Here is a 21,012-nt window from a genome sequence, read left to right as displayed (position 1 = left end):
AAAGGTCTTTTGGCATCTGTACTTTAGTGTAGAAAGTTCAAGGAAAATACAAGTGAAACGAATAGATTTCTGTTATGGTTTATAAATCACAAATCAGCCGTTTTCGGCGTCAATCATGTTGAACGCGTGTTTTTTTGCCGACAAAAGTAAACGAAAATGAAACGGCAAAGTCAAAACTTTTTTTTGCGTGACGGTGCTTGAGCAATACGTGTGTGTACAAAATGGATATAATAAAGGAACATCTGCTGGTACCTGCTAAATACATGATATTGACAGATAGAAGAATTTGTCTGACAGTTCACAGGAACTGGCTCGCTCGTTTGCTAATGGTTGGCCCGTTTTCGTTTATCAATCATGATCGAATGTCCGGTGATGAAATTGCAGCGCAACCTACTCTCGAAGAATTAGGCTGCGATTGGATGAGAATTTATGCAAAAGTATATTTTTAGAATTCTTTTGGTTATTTTTTGCAAAATATATGGATATTTAAATTTATTATTATTATCATTAGGTATACATAAAACAGCACAAGAATGCAATTCCTCTGCCAAGAGAAAGACCTGCTACTAGCACAAAGAATCAAGCTGAATTGATGTTTGCACAGTTGTTGCATTATGTAGCTGAAACCAATTATCGAAATTTGTGGAAAGAATCATACAAGAAATATTATAGTATATATATCTAATACTATTTCATATTTCAAATTTTTAGCTTCATTTTAATTAACAACACATGTAAATAAATATGTTTACATACAGATCCCTGGAATTTTGTTGACCAAAAAGAGCAGTCTAATATTACTGCTAATATAAGTGATGTTGCCATCATGCATGAAGTATTAGCCAGGATGTATAGCTGTACTTTGATACAAGTGCAATATGGTACAGTTTTATCAGTATTAAATGGTGCATTGTCTGAAATACATTGTAATCTAGTACCAGTTCATTTTGTTGTGGAAACAACATCTGCTTTTATAATTTTTTATGAACAGACTGCTAATTATTCTCTCCGTGAGTAAGTATTCAATAATATGATCAAGTTTGTTTCTTCATTATGAAAATGATTTTATGAAAAGGTATTCCTATTTTATCATTTATAAATATTAACTTTTAGGTGTGTAATGTATAGTCCTGCTGCTCTTAACATAAGTCATGGAAAACCATTATTTGTAGTTTATCAACTACTGAGGCTGTCTAGAGATTTGCATGATCGTGGTCTTGCATTAGGAGAAATTACACTTAGTGATATATTAGTTACAGAAAATTTCACTATTCAGGTATATCATAACTTCTACTTATTTATATAGCAATAATTTTCATACTTCATTATATAAGATAAATATTAAACAGATAAAAATTCAATTTGAAATTACATATTACATTGAAATTATACATTTTAGGTGCTACCAAAATTAAGTGACAACATTTACCTAAAACCTGAGAGTGAACATATGAACTCGGCTATTTCTCAAGAGAGTAAAGAGAAACATTTTAATAACAATACTTACTGTAAGAAAGACAGCATATTTCACTCAAGTCACAGTGATTTTGGATTAAATGAGAGCATCGAAAAATTATGTGAAATGTGGGTGTATAACTGCATTAGCAATTTTGATTATTTAACCGCATTGAATAACTTGGCTGGTAGACGATATGGCAATCCTAGTTGTCACCATGTGATGCCTTGGGTAACAGATTTTACATCCAGAAACGGTGGCAATTGGCGGGATTTAACAAAGTCAAAATTTCGATTAAATAAAGGCGACAGACAACTAGATCTCACATTTGATTCTCAATCAACAGAGGTATGCTGACTGAATTCATAGAATCTTCTGTAATGTTGTTTCGAATAATTAAGCAGTATCGAATAATAGGTTGGACACCATGTTTCGGATGTTCTGTCAGAGATTACATATTATGTATATCTTTCGCGTCGATACAACAAATCTGTGCTGTGTAAACATGTACGACCGTTATGGGTTCCTGGAGAATATCCAGCTTCGATTCAGAGGTTACATGATTGGAGCCCTGATGAATGCATACCGCAGTTTTTCACTGACCCTAACGTCTTTAAGGTAGAATTGTAGTCATGATAATAAAATATTTTTTTTTCAATTCAATACCTGAAGATTTTGCTTGTAGTCCATCCATGAGGACTTACCGGACTTGGAAATTCCAACGTGGGCGACTTCTCCGGAAGATTTCATTGAAAAACACAGAGAAGCATTGGAGAGCTTTTACGTTTCAGAGAGATTACATTATTGGATAGACTTAACTTTTGGTTACAAGTATATATTCTCGAGCTTATTTAGGCTAATACTTACAGCTATGTACATAAAAAATCATATTTTTCCTATATTAACAGATTATCTGGCTCCGCTGCTATAAAATCAAAAAACGTTTGTTTGCAATTAGTTGACAATCATACTGACCTAACAAATTCGGGAGTTGTACAGCTTTTTACGCAACCACATCCACAAAGGATTATCCCATCTCCTTATTGGGGTAAAGTACCACCACGTCTACGATCAACAGTTTCAGCTAACAAAAGTAGTAAGTTCCTTTCGTTATCAAGAGTCTCAAGTATGAATGTATAAATTCCTCAAACTGATGTACGATTACAGAGAATGACCAATCTGCAAGTAGAATCAGTGATGATGAGGGCCACAGCTCTGGCATTGAAGAGGAAGAACTACCTGCAACGGCGGTGAATGCATCAAGATCGTCACCGCTTGTACTAAGTCGCTTATTGAGTCGTTCTCGAGGTTCTTTATTGTCGGAGGATAATATTAAATCGGAAAAATCCATTAGTCAGCCTATTATTCTTCCAAAGGATTTTAATCCCGTTGCGGCGATCATGCAAGTAGAAACTATGCATACTTTCATGAACAAGGTCAATCATCAAGTGTACAAACCCGCAATAGAGTCGCATGATTTTCCCACCAACTATAAACAAATTGTGGCCGGTGGTCGCATCAGGGAACAACAAATACTTGGCTGTTTAATAGTGGAGATATTTCTAGCCGGTAAATTTCGTGCAACGTGGAACGTCGAGAAAGCATCCTTCGCGCAGAGATTCGTGACGTGTCTGAATACTCTGCGAACGTCGGCGGATAATTTACCAAAATGTATAAGAAACATCGTATCGTTATTTCTGCAGGTCGACATTATGCCTAAGAGTTACAACATAGGCAATATGGAAATGAATGATATCTCGATGGTAATTGCAAGATATAAACTATCATTGAGTCAATAAGTGAAGTAAATCATTTATGATAGCGTCCAAATCTCTATTCAGGTAAACGAGATTCCTTTTCGTTATCCAACGATAACGTACATGGGTCTACCGCCACCGTCTGCGCATCAATTCCTACAACCGATATTATCCGGCAGTCTGTTTCCATTCTCTAAATATTGCCAATACCTATATAACATCGTGGAGATGTTACAAGAATATAACGGTCTGGTACGAGAATTAAATTTTATTCTGAAGGCCGAGGATGATATGGACTATGTGATCAAAACAAAGATAAAATATCTATGCAAAATCAGCGAGTGCAAGGTGAGAGCGATCGCTAGGGAGTTGGAACGTCTGTTGCCTTACGCCGGTGGTGCGAGAGAAGCTACACTGCAATTAATAGTTCCTCACATAGTACAAATTATGGAAGAACCTTACAGCGCGGTATTGGCCGTCTGGTATCTTTTCGATCCTATCGCGAAGTGAGTGTTACAGATCTTGTAAAATTATATCATGTAGTGTTCATACGTTTCTCTTTTACTTCGCTTTTTTTCTCATAGAACACTGGGACCGAAGGACACAGCCGAAACGTTTCTCTCATCTATCACAAAGTTGTACGAGAACGGTTCGATCATGGACACCACATTACATGCCGATGTACTGCCTGCAGGAACACTTGCGAAGTTCAGAACTACTCGATTATATCACAGAACGTTCCTGTTGAAACTAATAGTCAGATTAGGACTGCGTAGATTCTTAGACAACTTTATAAATCCTCTGGTGGAAGCGGTAGGAGGATACAAAGATTATTTGCAGGACTCGTTCGGCACATGCACGCATAGGACTGGCAATCTCAAGTAAGAAGAGATCATTAATTACTTTAACCATGACATGACTCCTTCCCATTTGATACACTGATGATTTCATATTACTTGTATATTACTTTGTAAATTTTTACAAAGGAGCTGTGATTTGAGCGGACCCTGCAGCGATGGGGAGGGTATTTTATCTCCGTTAGATGAAGATTCATTTGCGGATTCTGAACATACTGTTACTTCACCTATTGGACCGACGACCAATGATTATGTATCTAATATAACGATGGATAACGACGTCGAAGGTGATTGATAATCATTTGATGGTTAAATAAGTCGATAAAGACAATTTGATGAGTATCTCTCTGGGGAGAAGGCCTGTAATAATTTTCGTTGGATCTATTGCAGAGGTATTCACGATGGAGACAGAGGACAATTTGTGGGTCTCCTTAAATAATACTGCATATAATATTGACTTACATATAGATCTCAACTTAAATCTCAATGATGACTTGAATGACGATGCAAACAAAAATTCGCCGAGTGGTTCCGTCAAGTCGCCGACGATTCCAATACCCAAACAATCAAATAGTAGCGGTGTCAAGTTAGTAACAGAGTTTAATAGTATCGGTTGCAATGTCGGTAGCAAAACCTCTAGTGAAGATTTCACTTACAACAGCGCATACACCACGAATATCCATTCTGGTAGTAATCACTCTGAAAGTACGAGTGGCACAGACACCACGAAAGAAGACAATTCTGCTACGCTTTGCTCCGATCTCGATAACAAGTGCAGCGTTTCTATGTCCGGCGAAAGTATACATCAATTAGATCATATTTATCGAAGATCTATCCCGAGTGAATGTACAGTTTCCGAGATGAGTGCAGAATCGGTTATCTGGCTGTCGCACAGACTCGGCCCTGTGCTCACAGCGCGACACTTGTCACGAAATCTCTTAAGAATGTTGACGCTATGTTACGCTGGGAAGGAAAATTTGATGCCAATCGATGATAATAATTTCATATACTTGGAAAATATCACGTGGAAGAAACCAATCTTGGCCGGTGATCAAAATGCTGTTAAAGTATTAGAATGCCTCACAGCTATTGCAGGTACGTCATGAAAGGCATTTAAATTTTTTTTCTCACATCTCACACAATACTTGGTGCAATAATAATGCAATTACTCTATTTCGCCAGGATTATACGGCGAACAAATTATATTGTTGCAATATTTTGCACACATGGTTGAGTTATTAGCATTGTGTAAAAGGAAGCTGACGCAGAATCTGGAGGGAGGCCTGGTATCTTGCTTGGCTCTATTAAATCACATTACGTCGTATCTCAGCGATGCCACTATAATGGATGTTCTTCATGTAATGTTTATCATATAATTGATTATTATATGCTTAAAGGGGGATTTAGTGTCACATTCCTTCATATTTGAATATAGGAGCCAATCGTTAAATCCATACTGCATCCTACAGTACGTATACTATCAACTGCGAGATTTACATTTCCAAACGGAACGCTTGCGCGCATCGCTCTGGCTGAAAAATGTCTGGAAGCAATATTCACTCTTAGTTTACGACTTGGCAGTGTAATTACAAAAAATCACCTGGCCGTACCAATTCAACGCTTCTTTTTGGCTTTCGATAAAGCTTTCAGCGAGAATCTGTGTACCGAGGGACTTCTAGATAATCTTGGGCAAAAAACAGATGTATCTAATGACTGTCTCCCACGGTAATGATACACTTACTTGGACTTACAAGTGTTGAATGAATTAAAATCCGTCAGTACAGAGGTATCTGTTATTTTTAATATTGTACACGCAGGATAAGAGGTACCAATGATGGACTCGATAATAATGGAATTTACGTGTGGAATAAACTCGATACAGATGTGGCAGACTCGTATTCTCCTCCAATCTTGGAAAACAGCGATGTACCTGATTTACAGAGAAACAGAGTAAGTTGCAACAGAGTTTTTTTATGTTATACTTTTTATTATTTTTCGATGATATAAATATACTATAAGTTTCACATCTCTTATAGGCGTTTCAAGAGTTACGAGCTGTGTTCACCAGTGAATTTGCTCACAAAGCATACATGCTCTTTTATAGATGCGTTGATAGTGAGATGATGGAGCAGATACTTAAAAATCACGAGCATGTACAGGAGCTCTGCCATGATTATGAGCAAGGAATAAAAGCGACGTCTCAAAGCATCGGTATATGTCGCGTTAGATTCTTTTTTCATGATATTACATACAATGAAACATGATATGTTAATCTTTTGGTGTTTTACTGTTGAAGATAATGCAGACAAGTGCAATACGTTGCTTCCTACAGACTGCGATGTGATAGAGAACGTAGAGCTAGTCGACAAAGGTGTTTGTAGTTTCGGAAATATATCTGTGATAGGGAATCGATTCGAAATACAAAAAGACGATGCTAAATCTCAATCTGCGACGGAGGCAAACGCCACCATAAATCGTGAGACTTGTCTGCCATCCGTTGGCAGACAATTACGTGGTAATTGGCTGGCCTATTGGGAGCACGAGATAGGAAGGCCGGATAAAGATACAATATTCAATATAAAGCAGATAAAGCTTCAGACTTTTAGCGGACATACGAATAGTATAAGGTGTCTCTATGTGTTGGACAACGAAAATAGTTTTATGAGCGGCGGTAGAGACAAAACCGTGAAGTTATGGAGTTTACGAAGCCAGGTAAAATTTTGTTATTAGGCACTCACTATTCAAATAAGCAGCAATAAAGATTATTGTAATATCAATACTTAATTATTGATATCGTGGAATCATACAGGGCGATGGAAATACAGTCTCGTCATGTCAATATACGTACACTGGACACAAAAAGTCTATCCTTTCGCTTACATTCCTGGAGTCTTTAAGATACGCAGTGACATGCGACGGTGTCATCCATTGTTGGGATCCTTTTATGGGTTCACTTCTGGGATGTCCGGAGAGCAGCCGTCCCGTTCCTGTGAACACTTTAGCTTCGAGCCCTTCTCCATCTACGACTCTTCTTGTGGGAACAACAGACATCACTCTTAGAGTTATCGATTGCAGAACATTCCAATATGTCAATGAGATGAAGGTACGTATATGGTTATCTTTAAAGTTAGAACAGTTAATGTTACTTATGTAGAAATTAACGTTTTTAACGTTGATATCTGATAGGTTTCTATGAATCCAACTGGATTGATAAGATGTATCGCGGTGGCACCTAGTGGTTACTGGGTCGCTCTTGGTCAAGCATCGGGCTTCCTAACGATACTTGATACTCGCACTGGTTTGATTATCGCATCTTGGAAGGGACACGAATGCGAGGTAGAGATTTAATGACCGTTAAATCTCAATTTAAAAATATTGCATACGAATTTACAGTTTTACCGCTCCCTTATTTTTCTTTTTATAGATACTGCAGTTAGAAGCGATAAACGAGACCACTATAGTCAGTTCATCATTGGATCAAACAATTGCAGTGTGGAGTGCAGTGGATGGTAAACTTAAGTTTCACATGAAGTAAGATCCAAAGTTGCTGAATCGTAGTAAAGATTATGTTATTTCTAACGTAAACTTGGACATACAATATATTACATTTTTATCATGTTCCAGAGGCGCTACGGAACCCGTTCATTGCATGGCGACATATGAACAGGAATTAGTAATAGGAACAACAGCGAATCGAATTGGTGTCTATACCGCCGTAGAAATGACAGCATCGTTCTCTTCATCGAAATTGAAGTCTGATGCTTTTAAAGGTGTTCTTACTGCCATGGCTGTCCTTCCCCTTAATCGGTTACTTTTACTAGGTGCCGACAACGGTGGTATAACATTATTATGTTAAGAATTCCATTATTTATACGAAGATACATAGATGGCTGCGACATTAATTATATAATTAGGTTAAGTAGAAAATTATTTACATATATAATTTAATGAAGAATGTGTGTATGTATGTATGTATGTATGTATGTATGTTGAGTGATAAACTTACTACTGTATAATAAATTTCATTTTTACATATATATATTCAGAGAGAAAATTTTCTACATATGGATAAGATCTGTTCTCGTTGCTATCACCTTCAGAGCAAGCTCAGGGGACATTTTGTGCACGCCGACGTCCGCTAAAATTTCTGCTAATGCAGCTTTATCATTATTATTATTTAGTGCCTCTTGAAGCAACATAGCTGAACCTACTAAGATGTTTAAAAGTATACATGCTTCTCTGATTCTGAAAAAAATTAAAATACTAATGATTATATTTCTCTTTGATGATAAAATATTTGTAATAATTTTATGGACTTACAAAGGAAAAAATGACTCTGGCTTGCTGATGTACAAGCCAAACAATGGAAATAAGTTTCTTAAGATATCATATTGTAATTGTTCAGCACCACCACTATTGAAATGATTTACTAGTACAACTTCTTCAAAGAGAAACTATAATAAAAAACATATATAAAGTTTAAATATATATATATATATATATATGTATATATATGTAGTAACATATCTTTCACTTTTAACTTAGGGCGTTCCATTTCACGCATATGCGCGCTTTTTTATAATATACGTAACATAAACTATAGATAAATGTGCGCATATGCGTGAAACGGAACGCACCCTTACGTACTTGATCAAATTGAGCAGCTAAACTCTTCCAAGCTTGACGGAACAACGGTAGAGCGAGAGCATTATGCAATATATGAAGACGTGTGGCCAACTCTTGAAACATGGAACAGCCACTTGATGTTACTGATAAGGAAGCAACCTCCTTGGAAGATTGCATTGCAAACCACCTTAGAATAGAATACAAATTACTTTGTAAATCGAGAAATATCGAAGGTAGTAGTTTGACATATGGTAAAACTTCTTACTTATCAGTTCTATAAGCTCTACTTTTTGCTTTTACATCTAGGGCTACCGAGTCGCTGATTTCATTTATTAATTCTTTCTCTAATCGTCGTAAGAGAGCCACAGCTTCGTCAAACACTGTACCCTCTACTTCTCCAATACTTTCGCTAACGTCATTACCTCTGTCTGCAGCATTTTCTACAGCTTCAAATTGTTTCTTGAAGAAATATAGTTGTAAGAAATGCTATGTAAACAAAAGAGATTGTGATGAATCATATTTCGTTTACATTTTTTAATTATAAATAAGATACATACAACTGTTATACCCCATTCCTCTAAAACAGTTGCAACGTAATGTAACGTATTGAGAATGTGCGGCATGAGCGACGTTAACGGATCTTCATAATTTTCATGTAAAAGTTGTAATAATCGTACTCTCCAGTCGTCAATCAATTCCAATTGCAACTCAAGAAACTGCAATCTTTATGAACTATTTTTATAACAAAATTATCTTTTACTTATAATGAATTTCCTATTAATTACCTATGCCCAGGTTGTGGTAAATGTTTGTATCTATCAGAAATTGTGGTAAGAAGCGTGAGAAAAGCATCTGCGCATTCAGTAACTTTCATGTCATCTGTATCAGGCCCTGCCAGTCTTTCCCATGCTGTATTTGAACTTAATATTGCATCCATTTTCTCGGTTGCATCTGTAAAGAGAAAATGCATGTATATTATTTGAAGCAAAAGTCGAATATGAAGCATGAATTGAGTATTTTCACTTACACTTCTTCTCTATGTTGATCCATTTTACAAAAATGTGTGCTTGTGTCAGAACGAAGACAGTGGTAGGTTGTGTTGGAGGATATAGCAAAGTTTCTCGTAGTTCTCGCTCAAATCCTAACGCCTCGTCCACTAAATGTGCGAACAAAGCGTCATCATACTGTACTATAGGCAATTCGGAATGAAGCTTCTCGACGGCTAATTGAACTAGTGCACGCATAAATTCAGCCTATCAATGCAATGTAATTAATGTCTAGGGATTCAAATGTAACAACTAGTACGTTAAAAATTAATTAATAGTTTTGTAGATATAAAACCTTTATGTCCAAATGCCCAAAACCTGTAGTATCTGCTACAGGCTGAATATTCTTCTGTACCCATTGTATATGATCTTTAATCCACCTTAATATCTGTGTAAAAAACCATTCTGGTTTATCCTGGCGATTTGTTAGTTTAGATCCTGTGAAATGGTAAATAAACCTCTGTCTAAGTGGACGTACTAAAAAAGAGATAGGCAAGCTAACTGGTACAAAATCTGTTAACAGTGCAGACTTTACTACAGGTTTTATCATTTCTTCTCTAAAAGATTATATTAAAAGATACATTAAGGATAATATTAGCTTGTCAATTGAGTCCTTTTTTTAATAAGTTATTAAATAATTGATATGCCAATTATAGAAGGATACGGTAGTTGTAGATGAAAAAGATATTCAGTGAGTATCTTAAATCTTGTCATAACTTCTGGCAAAGGTGGACTGAGTGAATTAACATTAGTGCCACAGAAAGGCCATTTTAATGTCTTCAAAAGATCATTGTATTCTCTGTAAATTTTAACTACTTTTATTAAGTATAGTATTAATGCATGCAAATTATATTGAATATATATTCAAGAAGAAAAAGGTACTTTGATAATTTCTCCTTAAGTAGATTATGCCAAAAGTGTAGTGTTTCGTGCACATAATTAACCAGATGGTAACATACAGATGTTTGCAATTGACAGCTGATTTCTGTCAAGCTTGCGTATAACGTTATCATTGAATCATCATCACCTGATGACAAAAATGTCTCCATTTCATCACTAAACAAAAATATTATGTTTCAATAGATAGATAAATAAAAATTATATTGTATTTTATTAGCAATTACCTAATATTTTCAATATATTTTATGAAGTATAGGTAGGACAATGATTTATCTAACTGACCAATCTTATCAATAATTTCTTGCAACTCCAAATTTTTGTCATTTTCACCAAATGCCTCTTTAATCTTCTTGCTGAAATTTGTAGAGACTTCCTGCAAATGATCAGCTTTACCTTTGATATATTCCACATTTTCAATTACTGCTTTTACTTTAGAAGGAGCAGTGGTTGATGCCATTGATAGCTACACAAAATAAAAATTATAAATATATGTTTTGTATGTTGCACATTTATAAAAATAAGGTATATAACTCACAGATTTTTCAATCTCATTTTTTTCTGCTTTGAGATTTTCATGGAAATCATAGATTCCTTGAAGATTTTTTATGTCAGATCCCAGTTGTGCATTGAATCTTTGTATAATCTTCTGTTTTATGTCCATTTTGATGTATTGTTGCTTTGAGAAGTTAAAACATATTCCTTTACAATTTACCCAAAATAAACAACATTGTTAATCTGAGTAAAGTAGTTTGCAGCTGGATGTTTAATGCAGAGTTTTACAACCTTAAAAATGTTTTCTGACACTTTATCGTTCTCTTTGTGATACTGAATGGCCTTTTTAACTTTTCAAACCTTTTCCTTTTTACTAAAAACAAATAAATATATATTTATCAAATAAATATATATTTATCAAATTTGTAGCAATAAGCCTGTTCGTTTTGTCTGCACTGCTGAACTGGTGCAACAAGTTGAAGTGAGAAAAACTACATTTGTCTCACTTTAACTTAACGCACCAGTTCAGCAGTGTAAACAAAACGAACAGACCTAATGCTTCTATCTTAAACACTTATCACTTAACTTAACCCAACCTAACTTGTCATGCATTATTATTGAGTGACACTAGAGGATTTAAAAAATATACGCCTGTGCTTCCATCTTTCGGTAGTAAAATGAATCGTTTCTATAATTTTACCAACCGATCCTTGATGATTACAAAGCAATATCGATAGATGGCGCGACTAAGACCAAATATACGTTAAATTTCCCGCGTAAAAATATTAACTTGAGAGGTTAGCGAGGCCGATACGAGTATTTCAATTGAAGTGACGTTCTTCGATATTTATTTGTTATATCTCGTAAAGTTACATGTTAAATTATATAGATACAAATCATGAAGACAACCACACGTTGCACTGAGCTCTTACAGTATTGTGGATAAATAATTAGGTAGGAGAGGAAAAACAATTATGTAATCTTACTTCGAAAGGCACATATCCACTCTATTCGGGAATCACGCTCAATATATACGTGATTTAATCTGCTTTATGTTCGTTCTGTTGTTTGTAATTGTTTCTTTTTCGTTCTCAAGTTATGACAATCGATTTTTCATCCACATTCTTCTCTTTCTCTAGCGCATGCATTGTACAATCAGATTTATGTCGGACGGACAGAATGCGATCATCTCATTTGTCGCACATGCATATCGTCTGATAATCTCCCTGCGGACGGATAGATTCGGACGGACTTTGAAGAAGAAGCGTAAATTAGAACGCGGTAATTGACACGCCGCTTCGACTATATGGTTAGATATTATATCACACACTGGCGTACTAATATCTCTTCCGACAAATATATACTCGTTTGAGAAACAGCTTGAACATATTTCCCAACGAAATTAGGAGCATCTTAAATGGTCGCAATTGCAGATTACTATTCACGAATTTGTGTGGTAATCCCATTGTGATAGGATTCACAAGAATTCACGAGAAACGAAAATATTTTTATTATATTTTTATCTGTCGGATAAAAGTATAATAAAGAGCCAATTTATTTACATCACTGCACTGTCACTTTGGCTCCTATCATAATCGTTTATCACGCCAATTCTTCGTTTACAATTAACTGATTCACTCCTAATTTTATTATAAAAAATATATTCAAACCGTCTTGAAAACGAATGTATTCTAATGTTATCGTGTAATAATCACACGTCGACAATGAAACGCGAAACGTATGTGCGGGGTGCCGCTCAAAATATCTATATGTAGTCCCAAGTTCGAGTTTTAAAATTTTCAGTTGCGACCGAAATTATCGCCGACTATTTATTTCAGACTTTTCGTTCGAGGAATCGCTCTGCTTCACCATGTTTGCGGCCATGTTACCTAAAATTGAATCCCGCACGCATAGAAATCTCTTCTCTTGAATTCCAGATAATCGTAACGATACGTTGTCGAGGAGGAGGATATTTTTCGAGGCACCTAGCATATAACAGTGTAGGATTCTAACGCATATTTCTACGTTTCACCTACGGTCATACAACAAAATAACATATCGCTATAATCACAATAATAATTAATAATAATAATAATAATTAATAGTAATAATAATATAAGGATAATAATGATCACTTCTAATCGTCGATATAGGAATAATAAAATAGAGAAGTCGCGTGTACTACGGTCGTGTCCTGCTTGATGTATATCACGTACACATCGTATGTAAGATACGTCGATCGATTGTGTAAGACACAATCGATCGAGGCGGTGCATTTCTTCCGAAACCATTACGACGCTACCATTATGTACATCCTTTTTCTCTTTGCGATGTAAAAATAGAAGGGGAGCGAGGAGGGATTACTGCCAAAATGAACGTTGGAACGCGGTGAATAGAAAATATCGTACGCATCGCGCGCTAATCGATCGATCTGGCACACGTGGACTGACTGGGCGCGTTGCTTAAGAATTAATACAAGGGACACTCGCTAATTATTTGAAGGCACGATGCGTGAATCGTTTCGCCGCGAGGAGTACGATCATTCTCAGCGAGGAGGAATATCGGTCCGAATAATAAGTGTTCAGGATACGAGATGAAGAAAGAAAACTCGATCATCAAGAAGTTAAGTGAAACATCGAAGCCACGTGACGAGAGAGAGAGAGAGAGAGAGAGAGAGAGAGAGAGAGAGAGAGAGAGAGAGAGAGAGAGAGAGAGAGAGAGAGAGAGAGAGAGAGGAGAGGAGGAGAGGAGAGAGGAGAAAGGGGGGAGGGGAGAGAGAGAGAGAGAGAGAGAAAGCTAAATAGGAAAATAAGCTGTAGAAATGAAGAAGATTGTTCAGATAAATGGCGAGAGGAACGTTTCACACTTCCGATAATGATTTCACCAAAGCGCAAATATATGAAACACACACTGATATTCCTCGTCGCGTAATATGTCGCCGGGATATACTCGACGAGTACTTCGCGGCATAATCTAATAATACTTCAAACGCGGATCATTTATAATATATCTTGCCACCATCAGCCATTTTATCAGCAACAGTTCTCACACATTACAATACTCGTGTTTTTTTTTATACGTTTTAATGTTGGACGGCGTGTTAGTACGATTTCGTTGAATGTTGAAATTACAACGCTTATTATTACACATTTTATGTGTAATGTGTGTATATGTGTGTGTGTGTTTGTATAGCATGTCGTATGTATCTGCGGTTAAGGAAGAAGATAAAAGATGTGTACTTCTTTCCTCTATCTTCTCTTCCTTAACATAAATATCGCTTTTCCGACTCTTCGCTTTCCGTCGTCGCGTATTCAATCAAGTTTCAATTGCGGAATCGACATTTGACCCTTTTTCAAAGATACAGATATTAAATGATTAAAAATTTTGCATTTTTTTTAAGAATGATTCAACGCGTTATGTTAATTCAGTCGCGATAGCGTTACGATAACGCCGCTGTTTCACTATGTGGAATAGAACGTTCTTATGCGAAATGCAATAGAGATAACAATTGACTCATTCTAGGTCGAGCCGAGTCGAGGTTCGCGGAGGGTGCTGTTGCTTGTGTTCGATCGAATGGAACAGGAAGTCGAGGACTACGCACAGACCTGAGAACGTTCGTTCCGCTCAGAGAGAGCCAATGGATTCCTGAGATGTTTCGCGGGGGAAAATCGCCGGCCGGAGTTTAGAGGGTGTCCAGCAAAGAGTCTAGTAGATCTAGCTGATTCTCGTCCCAACCGGCGGTGGCGATCAGCAAGCCCGTGAGATCGTCCTCACTCAGGCTTACTTGTGTCGATTCCGGTACCTCGGACAAAGTGTCCGGGATCGGAGGTGACACGCTATTGGGTGGAGTTTCATACAGAGTGGACAAGCAGCTGGTGGGCGGCGTGCAGCTGTTGTGAAGAGCGTTGAGCGTTATCGTTGCCGCCGCCGCCGCTGCCGTCGTCGCTGTTGTCGTTGATGTCGCTGTTGCCGTCGTGGACGGGCACTGACGATTCTTCGAGCCGCGAATTCGCTGCGATATCGCGGAACGACGTCTAGATCGTTTGCCCTCTTCCATACGCTCAATGTCCAGCTTCCAGAAACCGCCTTTGCCCGGCTCGTCCTTGGAGCGCGGTAATTTGATGAAACACTTGTTCAACGAAAGATTGTGCCGGATCGAATTCTATTGCAGGACAATAAAATAAGAGAGTCAATATTCACCAAGGTAGTAAATGTGATGAGATCGTTTTATTTAATTTAGAATTGTATACGGTTTCAAATATTTTAGGGACTTTCATATTTCACGTTAACAAAGAATACGTTGTAACAAGCAGAATGGAAATAAAAAGAAGAATTTTACCTGCCAGGCCGGATCAGCGTACTTGTAGAAGAGGAAATTCTCGCGGATCCACGCGTAGATGTTGGAGAGGGAGACTTTGTTGTTGTTCGCGCGCATCGCAAGACATATGATAGTTGCATAGGAAAACGGCGGTTTCGCGTCGGGATCCGTCCGATACTTCTCAGCATTCTCCGCAAGATCTGGCGAAAAACCAAAGTAATTGTTTAATTGCACAGTATATATAGCAACATTATTGCGTATCATTAGTCGTCTTTATAATGATTCCAATTCGAAGTTCGAAATGCCTTATCATGTATTACATTCTTTGTAAATTCAGCCATTGTAAAAAATTTAGTTTCTTGATAAAACCTATTTCATGGTTTATCTATGTCGTGATAATAATAATCTCGATTCTCGGTTGACCATTTATTTTTCTCCACAGCTTCGTTCTAGATTACTCGAGTGGTTTACTTTCGGTGGAGATTACCTAATTCAGCTTTGACCAAGGGCGAGAGTTTTTTCGGGGGTTGACGAGCGATCGGTGGTGGCGACGGCGAACAAGGCGGCGTCGGTAGACCCGACGCGCTGGTTATGTCCAGCGACTGCAGCCAAGAGAGACTCGTCAACTCTGCCTCGACCCCGTCGTAATCATCCGTGTCCATGCTATCCACTGCGGCGGGCGAGCTGCTGTCTTCCGTCGATACTTCAACTTCCGCTGCCAGGTCTATCCTCATTTTCACCGTCTCTCATCACCCGAGTATACGAGCGCGATAAGCGCCTACACAGAACAACAATCATTCCTCGTACAGAGTGCATTTTTGCGGAGACATGTTCGTGGGATTTGTATTCGGAGAGCGATCGAATCACAATTCGCAATAACGACGACGCAATAACGGTTGGGAACGAGACTCTGCCGAGTAGTAGATAAAATATCATACTAAGTTTCTTTCATTCGCGTGGCAACATCGAGGCTTCGTCAGGACGCGTCAGGCGCATTTTCTGCGCATTTCACTCCACTTACAAGCACTGTATCGCCGATATCCACCCCGCGAGTTGATGTTGAATTCCGATTACGCGGACGGTTCTCGGAATCGTCCATGCGGTACTCGTGATTCACTGGCTCGCTGGAACGTTTCCCATTGACGTCACGGCGTTCCTTTGCTCTATTTCGCGCATAGATATCATATACCGATAATTTGTGCGTTTTGTTACAGTTACGTGAAATACCCCTGGTGAATCAGAAACGGCTGAGGACGCGTAGCATCGATTCCGCTAAGAAAGATGCACTGTCCGCATGAGATAATGCGTCATTCGTCGATAACTGTTCACGGAAAGAGAGGAGGCGATCGCGATAGCACACCGGAGCACGCCAATATTACATTCGTCAGTATTCGCCGCGAAATTATCTCACAACAAAACTTTGTGGCGCAGTACTCCCTATCATATCAACGATATTTATAGTTGTCGGTGCTGAAGTATTTGTTAAAAGCTTGCAACGAAATAACACAAAGTGGTGACACAAAATGACACACGTTGTTATACTACGTCTTCCAGGTCCTCCGTTCTTGTAGGAGAGACATTAAATCACATTCGCAAGTGATCGACGATACCAATATAACACTTTTGGATGATGTTTCCCGATTACCAGCGAATACTGTCGCTGACACAATACAGCGTAACACTCCTGGACAGGTGTGACGTACGTGCGAAATAATAAACGACGCGGGAGAACGAAAGCGCGTGTGCACACGGCACGGTCGGACGAGTTCGACTGGTAGCAAGGGGTGGTGTACGCGCGCTGCCTGTTGTCTACCTGCTCGTCAGCGACTTGGTGGCGGTAGTCGGTGCGCGTGCAGTGACAGGTGCTGGGTTCCCTTTTGCAGGTGGACCATGCACACACACCGGACAGACCCCGTCGGCGACCCTCTTTCCTTTTAGAGACCCTCCCCTAGCCAGGGAAATGAGTCGAGGGAGCTCACCCTCCACAAGTCTGGTGGATCATGGCATATATGTATCGCGCATACACGCCGCGCCGAAATATTTCAGGCATAATGGGAAAGCGCGACGATAAGGCCGCATATTCATTGACTTATGAAATACATCAATCACGCAGGCACGTGCGTTCCAAATCCCCGAAGCTGCTCTCCCGCGATAGAAAGATGCTAAAATTTTGAATGACAGATATCTTTGGATACCACGTGTTGATACGCATGTCGCACGGCCTTGAACTAACGCGGACTGCTTATGTTCGTTCATGATCGAGCACATAGCTTGATTAATGTAAAGATGCACGATTTATGGTTACGAGAAAAATCATTGGCTTCATATTCGCCAGAAACAAATATATTTCGAGAATAATGCTCGAATATTTAAAAGGATACGCAAAGTTGCACAGTTTGCCGTGCTTTTTGCGATGACGAGCCATTGATTTCGAGTTTTGCAAACACAAACTACTTATGCAATGTCTTTTCAAGCGAGACAGCTCGCAAGAAGAGAATGTAATGAGAAGAGACGGCGATACGCATTTCGTCCTGCTTATACTTCAACGGGGGGTGGACGTGTTCGCCCATTCGCCTTGGTACAGGTACCTCCATTGATCGAATCGGGGAGGCAGCGACCGCCAGTTACGATAACCAGCAGCGAGAAAGAGGGGAAAGAGCCGCAGCCATTCGACCAAGACGAGTATGGCGTGTGAGATTCGCCCGGACCTCATCATCATTGGTCGGCGTCCGTTGGCATCGTTAGCACGAGATTCGCCGGCCAGGATCAACACAGATGTAGAACAGTCCCGTAGGACGTACACGTAGACTGATTTGGGCGTTTTACGGAGAGCTGACCCACCTCTGGGGGTGTCCTGTGTGGCGAAAAAATATCACGAGGAGACACGCGACTTTTAGTGATCAAACAGAAATGATCAGGAAATCCCCCAGCAAGTTTTCTATCTGCGTCCGTAACTTGTTTATTATTTTTCACGTCAAATCATCCCCTTTTGGGGCTTACAGTTAAATTAAATTACAGATTGTTGTACTGCGTATATTGTGGAACATCCTACAATATTTTTATAAATCTATTCTTTGTGATGAATTCATTATTGAATTCACTATTAAATTCTATTATGTTTAAATTATAGATTTCGCGTGATAACGCGTGATAAAGCGCGAGAGGAATTTGAGCAGACGCCATCGCCAGTCGAAGTCCTCCTATTGGCTACATCGTCAACGTGGAAGTATCTGCACGACGGATCAATAATCTCCTGGGAACATCCGTTCCCTTGTCGGCCTTGCTGGGTTACCCAGCTGACTAGCTGGCTGGCTGGCTGGCTGGCTGGCTGGCTGGCTGGCTGGCTGGCTGGCTGGCTGGCTGGCTGGCTGGCTGGCTGGCTGGCTGGCTGGCTGGCTGGCTTGCTGACCACCTTGGCGGTGGTGGTAGCAGCAGCAGCAGCACCCAGTCAGTATCAGCAACCAGCAGCCAGCCAGCCGACACCTGCCGCCCTTCCCCGTGCGTCGCGGCGTCAGGTGAGTCACTACCACCTTTTCTTTATATCACGCGTTACATTACGTTTACCTGCCTATCGCTCGCAAAGCGACATATTACGTGCAATAACGTAACATTATGCGCCATGTAAAAAGACACAATGGGATGGGACGACAATATACAATCCATTTGAATCGATTTAGATGTTATTACATTGGCGATATTTTCCGTTAGTTTCTGCCACGTTTGATTGTATCGGGAATTACGATCGAATAGCTTAATATTGGCGAATCTTGGGAAAGAAATTGGGAAGAATATGTGGAGTACGGCGTAGAATGCGCGATCTACGATTACACTCGGCTATAATCTCGAGACCGCACGACATGTGAGAATTCCCGCGGTAACGTCGATTCGATCGCATTTAAGCGATCGCGATAAGCGCGACTGTCTGATTCCCTTTGTTTCAAGCGATTTTGAAATAAAGAACGCTGCATGATATTTGTATGTATGTATGTATGTGTATACGATGTGAAAATGTAGACGCGCAGGAGTGCGCGAACGTCCTCTCAAAGAGCGCAGGGGTTGAGCGGGCCGTAGCCTGTGGGGGTGTCCTCCTGAGAGATGGTTACAGGTCATCGCAATAACAATGATGTGGACGTATTTCAGTGGACAATTTAAAAGACTAGATAATACGCGGAGGTTACGGATATAGACGCGAAGCGAATATACGAGCGTGGAGTTCCGGGAGGGCGGAGGCGCTCGCATCAATTATTCAAGACAATTGATTTCGACGAGTGCAGCAGCAGTAGCAGACAATCTATCGCCGCAACCGTGGCGATAATGACGTCTGTGTAAAATTCATTAAATCGTTACGATCTTAGTCTCTCCTTCAGCATCGAGTCCTCGAAAATAACGAAAAAACGATGACAACGACGTCGTCGTTTTTCAGAGTCATCTGTCATCGAATTTTTATTTCCAAGGTAGCATCATTTCAAGCTATTTGAGAAATGTTCTTTCGATTTTCATGCTAGTCCGCAAGTCTTGTTTGCGTATTGCGTCCAAACGAATTGTTACAGAACTTCTCGATGTAATTTATTAAGCTAAATCATGTTAAAAAAATTACATGATATAATCGTATCTTTAAAAATAATTTGTAAAAACGTAAAATTACACTCACCGAGATTGCTCGCGGTCGAGCTGACACGGATGCGCACTTGGTTGTAAATTATGTTCTACAACGTTCTCGAAGATACAGGATTGTGAAATCAGACAAATAACTGTCTGCACCACTTTGAAGATTCCAACTGTGAATTATTGGCTTCGTCTTGTCGAGAATTTGCAAACTTAAATTTCGCAGAAACCACGCGTGATGTCATGTATATATAAATATATATATATATATATATGCACACATATACACATATATGTTTTAAATTATGATACGACACTGTACCACATCGAGTTCACGCGCACAACGAATTATCAAAAATTAATCGGACACTTTTAATTCTGTTACTTTGAATTCTGCGGACGAATTTTTCGTCGTACTCATCGCGAGGCTCGGAAATATTCAACACTTCTAAATGAATCGTGAAGCGCCAGTAGCTTTGTCAGAACTGACGAATATCGCTTCAGGAGCACCAGCACCGTCAACCGCCATAATACCAATGTACCGCCATCTTCTTACCTGTGCAAACGGTACCACTACGACAGGTGCGCGTACACGATCGCCAGAGTTATCGATTATAGTTATAATTTGTTCCTGCGAAGTTTGCTCTCGCATAAAAAACGACAAGGCGATTGTTTAGCCGACTAATGCAAACGTAAATATAAGAGCAATCTGCAAATATATACACGAAACGCTGATAAATGTTCACACTTGTTTAATTGAAAATCGAAGAATGTATATTGATCCTTTTCTTATGTAGACCTGCAGATACGTTCCGTTTGTAGCAGACGTCTATCGAATTGTTTCGGGAAATTTAACGGTAATAATTTCGGCAATTGTTCGAGTCAATGTACGAGAACGTAATAATTAACGAAAAATATCTTCCGTTCACCGGCGAGGCAATGCACCTGGGCCCGC

General features: G+C 39.1%; 3 protein-coding genes across 6 annotated transcripts; 1 reads left to right on the top strand and 2 right to left on the bottom strand.

Annotated features, from left to right (window-relative positions):
* Positions 1-221: 221 nt before the first annotated feature.
* Positions 222-8,035, top strand: Wdr81 (WD repeat domain 81). Its single transcript, XM_011145800.3, has 22 exons — positions 222-437; positions 512-671; positions 759-1,014; positions 1,114-1,276; positions 1,400-1,804; positions 1,874-2,074; positions 2,142-2,287; positions 2,365-2,552; positions 2,624-3,219; positions 3,298-3,719; positions 3,798-4,094; positions 4,200-4,357; positions 4,461-5,165; positions 5,253-5,428; positions 5,506-5,795; positions 5,888-6,020; positions 6,107-6,281; positions 6,367-6,782; positions 6,880-7,173; positions 7,257-7,406; positions 7,495-7,601; positions 7,695-8,035. The coding sequence occupies exons 1-22, from the start codon at positions 222-224 to the stop codon at positions 7,924-7,926; spliced, it is 5,886 nt and encodes a 1,961-aa protein (XP_011144102.2). The 3' UTR covers positions 7,927-8,035.
* Rint1 (RAD50 interactor 1) lies at positions 7,882-11,548 on the bottom strand. Of its 3 annotated transcripts, none has more exons than XR_003113996.1 (13): positions 11,178-11,547; positions 10,867-11,105; positions 10,625-10,798; positions 10,407-10,541; positions 10,038-10,299; positions 9,724-9,949; positions 9,482-9,647; positions 9,254-9,419; positions 8,962-9,182; positions 8,718-8,883; positions 8,391-8,524; positions 8,077-8,315; positions 7,882-7,960 (listed from the first exon to the last, which is right to left on the bottom strand). XR_003113996.1 is itself a non-coding variant. In XM_011145804.2 (13 exons), the coding sequence occupies exons 2-13, from the start codon at positions 11,301-11,303 to the stop codon at positions 8,129-8,131; spliced, it is 2,202 nt and encodes a 733-aa protein (XP_011144106.1). In that variant the 5' UTR covers positions 11,304-11,341; positions 11,426-11,548; the 3' UTR covers positions 8,012-8,128. The 3 variants fall into 3 exon arrangements, 2 of the variants coding, with proteins under 2 accessions (XP_011144106.1, XP_011144108.1); XM_011145804.2 differs by lacking the exon at positions 7,882-7,960 and having other exon boundaries at positions 8,012-8,315; positions 11,178-11,341; positions 11,426-11,548; XM_011145806.2 differs by lacking the exons at positions 7,882-7,960; positions 11,178-11,547 and having other exon boundaries at positions 8,013-8,315; positions 10,925-11,094.
* A 2,364-nt stretch (positions 11,549-13,912) lies between these two features.
* On the bottom strand, positions 13,913-20,589 carry LOC105185936 (forkhead box protein J1-A). Of its 2 annotated transcripts, none has more exons than XM_019842691.2 (4): positions 20,104-20,589; positions 15,940-16,230; positions 15,474-15,652; positions 13,913-15,296 (listed from the first exon to the last, which is right to left on the bottom strand). In XM_019842691.2, exons 2-4 carry the CDS (start codon positions 16,184-16,186, stop codon positions 14,817-14,819), a joined length of 906 nt encoding a protein of 301 aa, XP_019698250.1. In that variant the 5' UTR covers positions 16,187-16,230; positions 20,104-20,589; the 3' UTR covers positions 13,913-14,816. The 2 variants fall into 2 exon arrangements, with proteins under 2 accessions (XP_019698250.1, XP_011144109.1); XM_011145807.3 differs by lacking the exon at positions 20,104-20,589 and adding an exon at positions 16,474-16,673.
* Positions 20,590-21,012: the final 423 nt, after the last annotated feature.

Source organism: Harpegnathos saltator, unplaced genomic scaffold (assembly GCF_003227715.2).
Source record: "Harpegnathos saltator strain DR-91 unplaced genomic scaffold, Hsal_v8.6 scaffold714, whole genome shotgun sequence".
Lineage (NCBI taxonomy): Eukaryota > Metazoa > Arthropoda > Insecta > Hymenoptera > Formicidae > Harpegnathos > Harpegnathos saltator.
This window is presented reverse-complemented; position numbering and strand designations above follow the sequence as displayed.

Bases quoted from the DNA above. Each gene is read 5' to 3' on its own strand.
- Wdr81 (XM_011145800.3), top strand. From the start codon at position 222: ATGGATATAATAAAGGAACATCTGCTGGTACCTGCTAAATACATGATA. The intron at 1,805-1,873 runs GTATGCTGACTG...ATCGAATAATAG, and splicing joins TTGATTCTCAATCAACAGAG to GTTGGACACCATGTTTCGGA. The intron at 3,220-3,297 runs GTAATTGCAAGA...ATCTCTATTCAG, and splicing joins AAATGAATGATATCTCGATG to GTAAACGAGATTCCTTTTCG.
- Rint1 (XM_011145804.2), bottom strand. From the start codon at position 11,303: ATGGACATAAAACAGAAGATTATACAAAGATTCAATGCACAACTGGGA. The intron at 10,799-10,866 runs GTAATTGCTAAT...ATTTTTGTTTAG, and splicing joins AAATATATTGAAAATATTAG to TGATGAAATGGAGACATTTT. The intron at 10,300-10,406 runs GTATCCTTCTAT...ATAATCTTTTAG, and splicing joins CTTTTTCATCTACAACTACC to AGAAGAAATGATAAAACCTG.
- LOC105185936 (XM_019842691.2), bottom strand. From the start codon at position 16,186: ATGAGGATAGACCTGGCAGCGGAAGTTGAAGTATCGACGGAAGACAGC. The intron at 15,653-15,939 runs GTAATCTCCACC...GTTTTTCGCCAG, and splicing joins CTTGGTCAAAGCTGAATTAG to ATCTTGCGGAGAATGCTGAG. The intron at 15,297-15,473 runs GTAAAATTCTTC...GTCCTGCAATAG, and splicing joins ACGCTGATCCGGCCTGGCAG to AATTCGATCCGGCACAATCT.